Raw genomic sequence first — 14,598 nt, forward strand, 5'->3', positions numbered from 1 at the left:
CCTTAAAAATTTCAATAGATTTCTAATTTTGAATATTGAAAAATGTAAATTATGGTATGGTGTGTCAAATTTATCATATAAATATGTTAAGTGATTATGATGAGAGATACAAAAATTTCAATAATAGTCAAAGAGAAGCGCTAAATAGTACGAACAATTTAAGGTAAGAATGAAAATTATTTACTCATGGGTGTCTCCGTAATGATTCTATTTTGTGTTTGGCCGGGTGTAATATAATTGATGATATGAACCATTTATTCCTGAATTGTCATGTATATGCGGCGGATTGGAGGTATAATTTTGTGGCTAAGGGTTCCTTGTGTCCTTCTTGATAATGTTATAGCTTTGGCTTCTCAGTTTTGAGGGACACATAATTTTTGCAAAATTTCGAGAAGCTACATGCAAGCAATCTGGTTAGCAACCACATTGGTTTACAATATGGTGGTGGTTGAAAGTTAAGCATAAATGTTTTTGTTACGACTTAAATCCTTGGTTGTCTAATCCAACTGCTTGTATATAGATTGTGGTGGGTTGAGTTTCATCTCTTTTTATTTGGTGTCTATTTTTTGTACTTTTACCTCTAGACATTCCTTGTGCCTTTTTTATTTAATATATTTTTTTGCCTTCTTAAAAAATTGAAAATTGAAAAGAATACACATTTCTTTTGGATATCTTTTAAAAGAAAAAAATTGTTATTTTTTCATTTGCAAAAATATCATGCGCATAATTTTTATATTTTTGACCTTTGGTAATCGTTATCATTTCCAAAGTTAAACAAGTGCATCAATAATTGTCTTCTTTTTCTTTATTTGTTATCATTAAAACTACATTAAAAACCATAAAAACACCAAAAAAAAAATAGAAAATAACAATAACTACTATAAAAAATGGAAAATATTCTCATAAAACACTCAAATTAAAAAGATTTAGTTTGTTGACCATTTCATTTGAAGAGAAAAAAAACATGTAATTTGAGTGTGTGATTAACAAAAATTGTCGGTTAAACATATTTGAAAAATTGAAAAAGAGAACCAAAACACAACAACGTTACATTAAATATATTGTATAATATTTGTTGAAGAAGAACAACAACAACAACTAGAAGAACGAAAAAGCATAGGGTTTGAAAACAAAAACTTGTCGAGTCCGCCTTTTTTGTTTGAACACAAAACACTGTTACATTTTGAATATCTCTGTGTTCTTGGATCTGAATATGCGAATTGTTGATTTCTTAATCTTCTTTGATATCAAATTCTGTTCGGTGAGTTTTCATTTCTTTGATTTTTTTTCTGCATTTCTTTAGTTTTTCTAGTTGTGTTGACTCAATTTTTGAATTTGAATTTTGTTTTTGCTTGATTTCTTATCATTTACCTTATTCAGTGATGCATTTTTCAAACTTCGATTTTTTGGTTGCTGATAACTTCAATTTGAACTTGATTAGGTTTTCAGATAGGGTTGACTAATGTGATTTTAGTATATCACTGTAGCAGCTTTATAATTAAGCTATGTTAATGTGGTGTATGAATGAAAGTGTTTGAGAAATTATTATTTTTTCATTTTGGAATTGATTTTTGGTTGATTTACAATGTTGATTTGTTTTTTGTTTTGATTGATGATTGATGTGGTTTTTTTTTCCTTTTTTTTTTGTGCAGGAGTTTGATCTGCCTGCTTTTTGAAGAGTTTGTAACTATAATGGTTTGCGGTAGAGTGGGAATTGGGGTATGCTTTTGTACTTGTTTGCTAGAAAATTATGGACGGTGACCAAAAAATGGCCGTCTCTCAGGTGGATGGACACAGTGACGGTGTTCAGAAAATTAGAGCAGCATTGCACGGGTAAGCATAAACGTCTGCAACAGATTTCTTGTTTTGATTGAATATTTTTAAGAAATGTTTATGTTTACTTCATTTTGAGTGTTTTTAATGGAGAAATTGGTACGTGCTCCTTCGGTATCTTTATAGCTACAAGGCATTATTTGTTGGTGTCTATAGCACTTGTAGCCTTTTAATAGTCGACATATTTATCATTGAAGAGTTGCAAATTATTTCGAAACTGGATGAGATTTATAAACATGTTCTTTTCTAGAGCCAAAGTTACCGAGTTATAATAGGTGAGGTTTGAAAAGTTCAATTTCAAAGTTATAGTTATCTTCCTGCCTTGTCCTTGTACTGCCTGTGTTTTCCATTTTCATCGAATCACTAATGTTCAATTACTGATATTTTATAGGTGTGAGTTATAGTAGGTAATCACATATTAAGTATCTTCTGGTTTGAGACATTGATGATGGGGTTAAGGAAGTTTTTTTCTAATAGTTAAAAATCTTTTTGTAGGAGGACTACTGGTCCTGCAAGGCGTTCTACAAAAGGGCAATGGACTCCCGAAGAGGTGATGTTTTGGATACTCGAACAGCATAACTGATCATTCTTCCATTTGATAATGATTTTATTTTTAATATCTTTTTTTCCCTTGCAGGATGAGACATTGCGGCTTGCTGTTCAGCGTTTCCAAGGAAAAAATTGGAAAAAAATAGGTATCATATTGATGTTTCAATTTATTCATTATGATTATATATGAAATTATTCGTGAAATGACCTATCACCACTGGCTTGCAGTATTAAGTGCAATTGCATGTTTCCATTCTTAAGTTATATACCTCCAAGGTTTTCTTCAGTTACATATTGGTAGACTTAATTGCACTGATTTAAATGAAATAAAAAATTCTGTACTGTAGGGGTGGGATTTTTCGTATCAGTTTCTGATGTATAGAGCATAAAACCAACTTTAGGTCCTCAAAACATGTTTTTTGTAGCTCTACTCTCTCAAATTTTATTAGCTTTTCTTTTTTATATGGAGTAATTTATCTACTTGTTAACCTTCTTAAAGCAGTGTTTAGCTTATGCAAATTTGTTTTGATACATGTTTCATAACTTGTCTAATTGGTACTTATATATGTCTGAAGCGGAGTGTTTCAAGGATAGAACTGATGTCCAATGCTTACATAGGTGGCAGAAAGTGTTGAATCCCGAACTTGTAAAAGGGCCATGGTCTAAAGAGGTAATCTATACCTTCAGTCTGTGTGTTAATCTTATATCTCTACATGTAGAAGTGGTTCAGTCTCTCTTTTAGTTCTTACCTTACCTAACGATAAACCAATATCTGTTATTAGAGTTTCTTTGAGCATGTGAGCCAGAACTCTATCCTTGGTTTCCACATTATTTTCATTTTGATGTGACCTTGGATTATATTATCTTTCTAGTCAGATATCTACTAATCTAAATATTTAAATAGGAGGATGAAGTGATGATTGAATTGGTGAACAAATATGGGCCTAAAAAGTGGTCAACTATCGCACAACATTTACCTGGACGTATTGGGAAGCAATGTCGAGAAAGGTATGGCCATTGGGTTTCCACTAACTCTTTCATATATCATCGGAGTATCTTTTGCTTGCAATTTTGATTAATATAATTTGTAAAATCTTATTAGGTGGCATAATCATCTTAATCCTGCTATAAACAAGGAAGCATGGACACAGGAAGAGGAGTTGGCTCTAATACATGCTCATCAGATTTATGGGAACAAATGGGCGGAATTAACGAAGTTTTTGCCTGGAAGGTAGATACATATTTAATAATATTACTATTGAGAAAATGGAACATGCTTCACTACCATGTGTGGTCATAGTTCTTAATCATATGTGTTATGGGACTGATTTAATCAGATACCAAGGTACTGCAGGTTCTGTTGTGATAAAGACAGACAAAATAAAAGTCTTAAATATTGATTAAGATCCTATCATTCCTCCTACTCCTGTAGTAACTACAGGGGATCCAAATGATGTCCCTCGGTGCCTGGTTTTTTAATTTTAAATTCTAGTTCATTCTCGGTCTTCTGCTCATCATTATGCATGTTCTTCTGAAATATATGAACAATACTCGCATGAACCTGGAAATTCCACAAATGAGGATGGCCATTTTAATTTACATTCCTTGCCCAATATCGAACATTATGCACCCCAGAAATTGCTCATCATCATGATGCATGTTCTTCTAGTTCATTCTCAGTCTTCTGCTTATCGACATGCTTCTAGATTTAGTGACATACTTGTGCTTTTATGGAAACAGGACAGACAATGCTATTAAAAACCACTGGAACAGTTCGGTCAAAAAGAAATTGGATTCTTACTTGGCATCAGGCCTGCTTACTCAGTTTCAGTCTGTACCTCATGTTGGAAATCCTAGTCAACCAATGGTTGCAACATCTTCAAGGTTGCAATGTAAGGAAGAAGATAATGTTCTTCAGGGGACTGAAGGAGATGAATTTTTAGAGTGTAGCCACGAGTCACCCAATGCTCTCCAATTTCCATCCACTAGAGAGATGACCAGTGTTGACTCACAAACTGTAGGGGGATATAGGCCAAATGAAGAATGTAGTCTTGCGACGGATCATAGTCCAAGTCAAGCATCCTGTTCAGAGCCATGTTATCTAGCAATTGACGCTGTTACTTTATGCATCTCAGAAATTGCTCATCATGATGCATGTTCTTCTGAATTCAGTGAACGTATGCATGAACCAAATTCTACAAATGAGGATGACCAGTTTAATTTACATTCCTTGCCCAATATTTCATCAATGGAATTAGGGGAGGACTCCTCGCAGTTGCAAAGAGATTGTACAGAACCTAGTGGAATATGCGGCTTGGTGAATGTTCCATATCAAACTTCAGTGGATTTAGCTGTTTCAACACCCATGGAAACTGCATCTATGGATTCTGCTAAACCAGATCATATGTTGATAACTGACGACGAATGTTGCAGAGTCCTGTTTTCAGAGGCAAAAAATGATAGATGTTTTATCCCTGGAGATTATAATAAAGGTGTTGATGCTGTTGAATTTTCTGGTCACCCTGCGGTTTGTCAATCATGTCATATTCAGATTTCCGAAACTGGTGGAACCTCAACTCAGCCAATATCTTGTCCTCAGTGTTCTAATAATTTTAAAGGAATGTTATCCTCCCAATCTACCCGTCCAGTGCATTCTGCTGAGCATGAGGATCGACAGTTTGTCTCCAGAGCACATGATGACTTCACTTATGCCAACGACACATCCAGTTCTCGTTGTATTGATGCTATAGATAGTACAGTAATGCAAGATGTTAAGCAAACCTGTTATCCAACAGATGAAAAGCCAAACAAGGACACAAAAAAGGAGGACAACGGAGCACTATGTTATGAACCTCCCCGTTTTCCAAGCTTGGACATTCCTTTCTTGAGCTGTGATCTTGTACAATCTGGGGGTGATATGCAACAAGAATTTAGTCCTCTGGGTATCCGCCAGTTGATGATGTCTTCTATGAACTGCCTGACTCCGTCAAGGTTGTGGGACTCGCCTTCTCGTGATGATAGTCCAGAAGCATTATTGAAAAGTGCTGCTAAAACTTTTACGGGTACACCATCAATATTAAAGAAACGGTGCCGGGATTTGTTATCGCCACTTTCAAATAAAAGAATTGGTAAGAAACTTGAGACTGACATGACATCCTCTTTGGCTGAAGCTTTTTCTAGTTTGGAAGCAGATATACTTTCTCCATCTTCATTGCAAAAGCAAAATTCTGTGGCTTCTGGTTTTGATGACGATAAAGAAAATTGTGGAGAAGCTGATAAAGGTAAACAAGTAGAGGAGACAATTAAATCTGTAATTTTGGAAGAAAATAAGTCTCAAAGAGATGCTCTTGACAGTAATTCTCCTGGTAAGGTTAAGAAGCAACCTTTTGCTGTCGATTCGAAAATGAAGATTGACGCTGCTGCTGAGAACGTAAGTACTATGTACAGTTCATCTCCTCTTATTGTAATTGTTTGTAATCTAGCGTTACTTCTGCCTCTCTTATTTCTTTGTTAGACTACTTTTCACTCCTTTTTTTTCTGTTTATCAGGCGCATCAATCTTCTGGAGTTTTGTCTGAACATGATAGGAACGACCTTTCATTATATTCATCTGACCAAGTTGGTTTTAGAGACAGAGTTCCCAGAAACTCGAACAATAGGAGCTCGGAAATAGCTCCAAACCAGAGCATCCCTTCAAAATTATCTTCTGAGAACCAATGCTCAAGGTTTAGCTCTCCTTGTGTTCGTGCAAAGGAGCATGAAAATCTTACAGTTTCAGTTACTCGTGTAAAAGCTCCTGGAGCGAATTTGAGTGATCAGAGTAAAAATGATGGAGGTTTTGAAACGTGTAGCATGTAATGTTCTTTAAATTTCTTGTTATTGATGTCAATTTAGTATTTTCATTTTATTTTGGATGAATGCTCACACTGTTTCTGACTGTCTGCTTCTTTAATGGCAGATTTGGTGGAACACCTTTCGGGAAAGGTTTTGAATCACCTTCTCCGTGGAAATCTCCTTGGCTCAGGAATACTTTTCTCTGTAGCCCCAATCCTGAATTAACAATTGAGGTACTTTTGGTTCTGTTGGATAACTACTGTCTGTAATGATCTTCAAACTATATTTTACCTTTGACTTGCTGATAACAGTAAACATGTTTTCAGGATTTTGGATTTTTCAAGAGTCCGGGAGGTGATAAAAGTTACGATGCTATCGGGTTGTTACAACAGGTCGGTGAACAAACTGCTGCAACATACGAAAATGCACAGGAGATTTTGAAAAATGATACTCCTAAAGCATTACCTAAAGATGCATCTGGAAACGATAAGAATAGCGACGAGGAAAACAACAATCCTAGCAAGGCAAACAGTTCTAAATATACTTCAAATGATTTGGTAAAGTTGAATTTAATCATCCTTCATCTATGCTTCCTTCCCTTATTTTCATGCAATATCTAATCTTTTCATGTTACATAAAAATGTTGGAAAGAGTAGCGGTATTTTTAAATTTAACATGAAGTGATTTTTGGTGGTATCTCTGTCTTGATCATTAAACATCAGCGAATCCCGATCCCATCCATTTATTCATAACAAAAAAACTGCTGACAAGAGTCACAGTGTGTTCTTTATCAAACACAAAGTGATATTTGTTGGTGTCTCACATCTCACCATGTAACATTCGAGATTATTTCCGATAAACCTCACTTTCTGCTAATATCTTACATAGCTTAATGGGATTGTTTGTTTTTCCCTCAGGTTGAGTGTCGCATGCTTGATTTTAGTGAATGCGGAACACCAGAAAAGGGTGATAGCAGCAAATCCTCAGCTAGTGAGCAATGAGCTTCTCAACCGCTTCACATTTTTCGAAGGATTGTAGATAGTCCATTGTCAATCATGGCTTCGGCTGTTCAGGCTTCGTTATATATGTATGTATGTACCATTTGTAAGATCAGTTCGTCATTATCAGTTCCTAGACTTCATTTGTAATTGACTCATTTAAAAATTCTTCTTGTAATAACAAAATTACAATGACAAAAAATGGTCCGGCTTTTCTCCCGAATCGTTACTTATGTTATCTTACAGTACTTATAGAGAAGTACTAAAATGGGAAAGAGCAAATTTTGGATTATTTTTCTCATTCGGATTCTAAAGGGAACTAAACTTGTCACTATTGCTTCTCCGGTCGAATTTGAAGATTTTTCATTGTTTAGTAATACACTGTACCTCTTCCTCTTGTCATTTTTTACATGAACTACTGCAAATATTTTCAACCTACATATTCTAAGAAACTTCAAGAGGGTCATCCATCTCACAAGTTCTTGAAAAAAGGATGCACCTTGTTGATATTGAAAAATGTTAATCTGTTAAATCATCATCAACTATACCATTTTTTTTTCATTTGCAAAATCAAATATATTTTTTCATATGACTAAACACCACTAACCAATTTTGCATACTTGATATCTCTCTCAACCAATTGACACACCACTTTTGTCCTTTGGTAAATTTATTTTGTAACAAACGCCAGAACAAAAACATTCAATGGGATATTCTTATTCCTAAATCTCTTAGATCGGATTGATGGGTCATTTCTTCACTTTAAACTTTATCATCTTATAAAAAAATAAAGATAAATCAAACACATTTTTCAGGCCTCACGTGTCACATCTAATAATTCAATGTCTTCAATTCTTATCTATATAATACGATATTTCTACCAACTAATTTATATGTCGAAGCAAGAGTAAGATACCAGTATTTGTTATTGAAATCACACACTGTTTTAGGACAGGTACACGGTATTTGTAAACCAGTTTTTAGTAGTACTGTATATTTTATTATTTTCATTTAATCATAGTTAGATAAGGGGTTATTTATTTATTTATGTAGTTAATTAAGAGTGAACACTGTTCTCCGAGCATTGATCAATCCATCATCAAACAAACAACTACTGATGATGGCGTGTCTCCGGTTGATTCCACCACAATCACAAAATCTAAATTCCATTCATTTCATTCATCATCATCACCGCTTTTCATATCAACAACATCGCCTCAGTTATCCCGTCACTAAAACCAATGCTCTCACTAATTCTGATTTACTTGGTTAGTTAGTTTTACGGTTGTGATGATCGTATTTACTGTTAACTGCAAACTCATTATTAATGACATTCATTTTGCAGATTCTGATCAAACTCGAGTATTTGTTGATGCTGTTCCTCTTTTATCTTGCTCTCAGGTACAGTACTAGTATAACTTTTCTTTTCACTTTCCACTTTTAGTAGCCTCATGTGGCACATACATACATGTCTTTCTTCCAATACTCCAAATAGGAAAGATTCCTTTATTAACCACATTAAATAATTCAATCAACTTAAAATAAAATCTTTGCTTATATTTGTTATCGGAGGAGGAGGAGTTGACGAATACTGAAAACAACTTCATTAGCGAACCGGTGATAAGCAGACACACCGTCCCGAATTAGATTGACTGTCTGAAGCGAGTCTGAGAAGCACATCACTCGTCTGAACCCACTCTCCCAACAGATTTGTAAGCCATGTAACACAGCCATGAGCTCAGCGAATAGGATACTACGGACAGCAGCAGCCCCCGTAGAAAATAAAAACTCTGTTCTTTGTAGCGCCAAGATAGCTTCCATCGACATTGAGACACATGGTCCCTTCCACAGGCTTGGACCAAGTTACTAACCGCGGGTTAGAGGAGGTGGCCGCTGCCGAACGTGGAGGAGTAAACACAGCCTCACAGGATTAGTATACAAATGATGAAAATTCCACATACCGTTAAACCAAACATCATGGATCTTTGCTGCTGTATCTTGGATTGCTACATATGGCACAACCGTACATAACTTTTCCTTAAGAATCCAAGGATCATACCAAAAGCTCGTCTCACCATTACCGACTTTAAAGTAAACCCATCTTTCAGCTTTTGAACGGCCTTCACCACCGAATTCCAGATCACTGACCCACCAGCAACAGTTACGTTAAAAGGCAGCTGCCCCCTCAGGTATCAATCTTTGAAGAGACTGACCCACAACTTATCTGGTGACTGCAGAATCTCCCATATAAGTTTACCAAGGAGTGCCGTGTTATGAGACCGAGAACATCTCATGCCTAGCCCCCCATATTTGCGAGGTTGCATAATTTTCTTCCAGCTAACCAGATGCATACCTGAATCTCCAGTGCCTTTCCAAATGAACCTTCTGATACTTCTATCAAGATAGTCACACACACTTTGTGGAAGCCAATTAATCTGCATGTGATATGAAGGAAGGAAGGAAAGCACTGAGTTCGCCAGCACCACTCTACCGGGCTTATTCAATAACCGACTCTTCCAAGAGGCCAGTTTAGATGTGACTTTGTCATACACCTCACTAAAGTCTTGTTTACGGACCTTCCCATAAAACATTTTCAACCCCAGATACTTCGTGAATCTATCTGTGGCATGAATCTGAGTACAGTTAGCAACATTTTTAGACCAGAACACGCACAGAACTGTTTTAAGTAACACTTCATCAATAATTCAGGCTTGAGCTAAGGTAGCCTTACCAAAAAGGAGGACATCGTCCGCAAAGAAAAGATGCGAAAGCTTGGTTCCATTTTGACTCATCTGCATAGGCTTCCATCTCGAGTCTCTAACTTGTTTGTTAATCAGAGCTCCCAGCTGTTCCATACAGAGAACAAACAAATATGGTGATAAGGGGTCTCCTTGCCTAAGGCCTCTCGTTGGAGCGAATGGTTCTGTCTTGCTACCATTCCACAAAATAGTGTTGGATGACGAGGTGATACCAAACATGATGAAGGAGATAACACTAGAAGGAAAATTGAATTTTTCCAATGTTTCACGCAGAAAGCTCCAGTTCACACGATCATAAGCCTTTTCCAAATCCAATTTAAAAACCATGTCACCTTTTTTACTTTTTGACTTTCTCATAAAATGCAGCCCTTCCTGTAACACAATTGCATTATCTTTAGTACTTCTGCCTGGAATGGAACTGTTTTGTAATGGGCTGACAATTCCATCCAAAAAGGGTCTTAACCTCGCCACAATAATCTTTGATATCAATTTGTAAGAGACATTACAAAGGCTCAGTAACTGCAAGATCATCAAGCGTAGCAACATCATCTTCATTATTACTAGTACGCACCTGCTGCCGAGTACAAAAAAGATCTTTGAAGAAGCTTAGCGCTTCAGCTTTCATGAGGTCCGGATCGGTACACCACTCCCCAGATTGCAGCTTGATGCCATGAATTTTGTTCCTCTAACGACGGATAACTGACTGGGCATGAAAAAATGACGTATTCTTGCTGCCAAGCTTGATCCATTGCTCCCGGGACTTTTGGAACCAAAGCGTCTCCTCCTGAAAAAGAATATTCTCATATTCTGCAAGTAATTCTTTTTGTAATCTCATCAGGTTTGCCGAATCAATGTTCTCTAGAGCTCGTTGAATGCCTCGAAGTCTAGCTTCCACTTCTTTCTTGCGAGCAAAAATGTTTCCAAACACGTCTCTATTAAAGTCAGTCGATTTTTTAGCAACATTCTGTAAGCAGCGAACAATGCTACCACGGTCCATATTCCAAGTATCCTTGACTAACGCAGGATAATCTTTGTGTGTGAACCATGAAGCTTGAAACCGGAAGGGTCTTCCTTCTCTATAAACCATAGTATTACGACATCTCATAAGAATTGGATTATGATCAGATTGCCGACGAACCAAATGTTCCACAGTTGCTTCCGTAAATTTCATACGCCAATCATGGTTACACAACCCTCTGTCAAGCCTTCGAGATACTAAACGACCACCTCTGCAGTGCCCTTGCCATGTGAATTTAGACCCGAACGCGCCTGTACTTATTAAAGTTACCTTAGTAAAAATATTATTCTCTCTTTCATTTATGGAAGTAGGTCATTCATTTTGAGACGGAAGAAGTAATTTGGAGAATACAACTACTTTCGTATTAAATCAATGAGATTAACCGCATTCTTCATTCAAATTTTCCTTGCATTTGAGTCCAAAGGGAATATTACAGAATAATTCATGTTAACTTTTAAAATACTAACCTCAATATTTATGTCTTTAGATTTATTTTGTGGATTGTGATATCTTGTTAGCTTTTAAGATTTGGTTTATTTAGTGTTATATCTTTATTTTCAATGTTATGTGGATGGCTGATTATGGCAGCTAGTAAAAAATCTGTCATATAAACATGGAATTGCGGCCTATGACAGAAACATGGCGGATATAATAAGCATTGTGGCCTGTGAGGGCTAGCACAACTTTCTATATCTATATGCCATAGTGCCATTACTTTGCATATTAAACCCCCAATAAATAAATAATTTGGGGCTTGGCTCTAGTAGAGAAATATACTCACAACCTTTAGACTAATCCAACGACTGACATTTGGTTGAACTGAGCTGTTAGATTAATTTTGTGGCTGATGTTTAGTTGGACTGATCTGCAGAGGATCCAAAAACCTTTAATTTGGTTCATGAGGAGCTTAATTAGTTTACACGATATAGGTTCAAATTTTATTGTTATTACTGCTTTCATAAAAACCACCAACATACATGTGTGTTGAAAATAAACAGAAGATAACACATGCTTTCTTCCCCCTCTTTTTCATGCATAAGGCCTATGAAAGGCTGAAAACATTCAGAGAAAAGATAAATGGAAAGCAGCAATACCTTGCCATGTATTCTAGTATTTTTGGTGGGATAACAACTGATCCAGCAGCTATGGTTATTCCTATGGATGACCACATGGTGCATAGGGGCCATGGTGTCTTTGATACTGCAGCAATAATGGACGGGTTAGTGATTTCCACCTCATATTGGAAACTAATCTTTCTATCTGGATTGAACATGAGAACTTCACTTGCATAATATTTCGAAACAAAAAGTCTTCCAAATTTTACATGAATTCATTATAATGAACTTTCTTAGCTTCTCTATTAACCTTTAGTTGGTTCAAATAATGTGTGAAGGAAACAAAAAACAGATGAAAATGACCTTTGCATAAGCACTTTGATTTTTCAAGCTAATAAAAAGTACAAACATTCACTCGCCTTTGTGCACCCTTTAAGATAAAAATAACTACTCTTTAAATAAGGTTGTGGAGTATGATTGTTCATTGGGTACGCAAAGTAGTTATCTTATCTTTTCCAACATTGTGTTTTATACTTTGAAAACTAAAGTTGTCAGCTGATATGTTTTGTGCATTACAGGTACTTATACGAGCTAGATCAACACCTAGATCGCTTTTTAAATTCGGCCTCAAGGTCTAAAATAGATCCTCCATTTGATCGAGAAATTATACGAAGAATTCTCATACAAACTGTGAGTGCTTCCAAATGTAGAAAAGGATCACTAAGATACTGGCTATCAGCAGGACCTGGTGATTTTCAGCTCTCTCCCTCTGGCTGTCACCAGTCAGGGCTTTATGCAATTGTAATACAGGACCTGTCACCGGCAGCGGCTTCAGATAAGTCCAAGGGAGTTAAAGTCATTACATCATCTATTCCGATAAAACATCCCATGTTTGCAATCACCAAGAGTGTGAATTACCTTCCAAATGTGCTCTCAAAGATGGAGGCGGATGAAGCTGGTGCTTTTGCAGGCATTTGGCTTGACGATGAAGGTTTTGTTGCTGAAGGGCCTAATATGAATGTGGCTTTTGTCACCAAAGAGAAGGAACTTATAATGCCTCACTTCGACAAAATTCTAAGTGGATGTACAGCTAAGAGAGTTTTAGCCCTTGCTGAGAGTTTGTTGAAGCAGGGTGAGCTTCAGGGGATAAGGATGAAAAATGTAACCGTCGAAGAAGGGAAGAAAGCAGATGAAATGATGCTTATTGGCAGTGGAGTTTTGGTTTGCCCTGTAGTGCAGTGGGATGACCAGGTTATTGGAGATGGTGAGTAATTTCACTTCTTTTCTGCAATGATTTATTCATGTGATTTTGCATTAATTACATGAGCATATTTCATCCTAAGTTTTCTTCGAGTCAATTAAACACAGTTATTACTTTAAAAGTTAAGTGAATTTGGTCTTCTCGCCAATTTTCTTCTTCCTAAATCCCTAATGTTATCATTTTCTATCTGAATATTTTGGATTTCATGATGGACTAGGATATTACAAATATTAGTAAAAAAACTTAGGATTTCACCGCTGGTTTGTTTAGCTGCTAGTAGATTAAGGAAAAAAGGTCAAGTTCGCTTGGTTTCATAATCTGGCTTGTGTTGACAGTTTTATCATGCAATTTGACTTTCATTTCTCTAACAAATGATTCTATCTTATAAAAACTTGTGCATTGTTTCTTAGTAGTGTGTGAGCATAAACTAAAATATTGACATGCCATCTTGTAATGAGTATAGCATATTGAAAGTTCTTTTACTTCACCTTTTTATGAGCTTATTGATTTGGTTCTGCATTTTCTGTAGGCAAAGAAGGCCATATAACACAAGCTCTCTTAAATCTAATTGTCGATGACATGAAATCAAGTCCACCTACCGTTCGCACACCTGTTCCGTATTGACTCAACTTTATTTCCTTTCTCAACATGTAAAAGAGAAGAGGGATCTTAGTGTAAAGTGATGTGAAGTAACTTTACTGCTCATTGGTTTGTAAAGTATGGAATGTTGTAAGAATATGTATACGAGGGATCTTAGTGTTGTTTGGTGGTTCAAAAATAAGTTTAAACCAATTTCTTTGGAAGTCAAATTAGTCGTTGTTTCGCCACGTTAAGGTTACTGCTTTGTGACAAATACCTCAAACTAGACAAATCATTTCATGTATAATATTTTAGACTTATTTTCACATATTATAGGTGGAGTTCTTTTTTTACCATAAGTAGAGGTTCTGCAGGTTCACCACTTCACTTTGGTTCATGTGCTCAATTTGAGATCCTGATGGCCATTTGATTTGATATTTTGTAGAAAATTCCCCAAACATATCATGAATTATGCACTTTTCAAAATATGAAACATTACATGAAAAATGTTTTCTCTATTGTGAATTTATTTTCATACATAATTTAGAGTCACATTTGACTCGTGATATATCCAACTTTTTCAATTCACATAAGTGATTATTTAGAGTCACATAAGTGATTATTTATGCATCACACATTTTTATTTTTGGTGTGGTTGTCAATAACATTCTATATTCACAATATAATGTACACTGGCCTTTTGATGATAGGAG

General features: G+C 35.9%; 2 protein-coding genes across 3 annotated transcripts; both read left to right on the forward strand.

Annotated features, from left to right (window-relative positions):
• The first annotated feature begins 896 nt into the window (after positions 1 to 896).
• LOC123902875 (transcription factor MYB3R-1-like) lies at positions 897 to 7,514 on the forward strand. The gene is made up of 12 exons (XM_045952687.1): positions 897 to 1,261; positions 1,653 to 1,833; positions 2,329 to 2,383; positions 2,471 to 2,528; positions 2,958 to 3,052; positions 3,287 to 3,390; positions 3,485 to 3,613; positions 4,123 to 5,812; positions 5,931 to 6,235; positions 6,340 to 6,448; positions 6,542 to 6,772; positions 7,133 to 7,514. The coding sequence occupies exons 2-12, from the start codon at positions 1,751 to 1,753 to the stop codon at positions 7,214 to 7,216; spliced, it is 2,943 nt and encodes a 980-aa protein (XP_045808643.1). The 5' UTR covers positions 897 to 1,261; positions 1,653 to 1,750; the 3' UTR covers positions 7,217 to 7,514.
• Positions 7,515 to 8,111: 597 nt separating this feature from the next.
• Positions 8,112 to 14,213, forward strand: LOC123902876 (D-amino-acid transaminase, chloroplastic). Of its 2 annotated transcripts, XM_045952689.1 has the most exons (6): positions 8,226 to 8,481; positions 8,559 to 8,614; positions 12,031 to 12,209; positions 12,624 to 13,309; positions 13,836 to 13,944; positions 13,975 to 14,213. In XM_045952689.1, exons 1-5 carry the CDS (start codon positions 8,331 to 8,333, stop codon positions 13,928 to 13,930), a joined length of 1,167 nt encoding a protein of 388 aa, XP_045808645.1. In that variant the 5' UTR covers positions 8,226 to 8,330; the 3' UTR covers positions 13,931 to 13,944; positions 13,975 to 14,213. The 2 variants fall into 2 exon arrangements, with proteins under 2 accessions (XP_045808646.1, XP_045808645.1); XM_045952690.1 differs by lacking the exon at positions 8,226 to 8,481 and adding an exon at positions 8,112 to 8,168 and having other exon boundaries at positions 13,836 to 14,213.
• The last annotated feature ends 385 nt before the right edge of the window (positions 14,214 to 14,598 follow it).

The sequence above is a fragment of the Trifolium pratense genome, linkage group LG1, assembly GCF_020283565.1.
Source record: "Trifolium pratense cultivar HEN17-A07 linkage group LG1, ARS_RC_1.1, whole genome shotgun sequence".
NCBI lineage: Eukaryota > Viridiplantae > Streptophyta > Magnoliopsida > Fabales > Fabaceae > Trifolium > Trifolium pratense.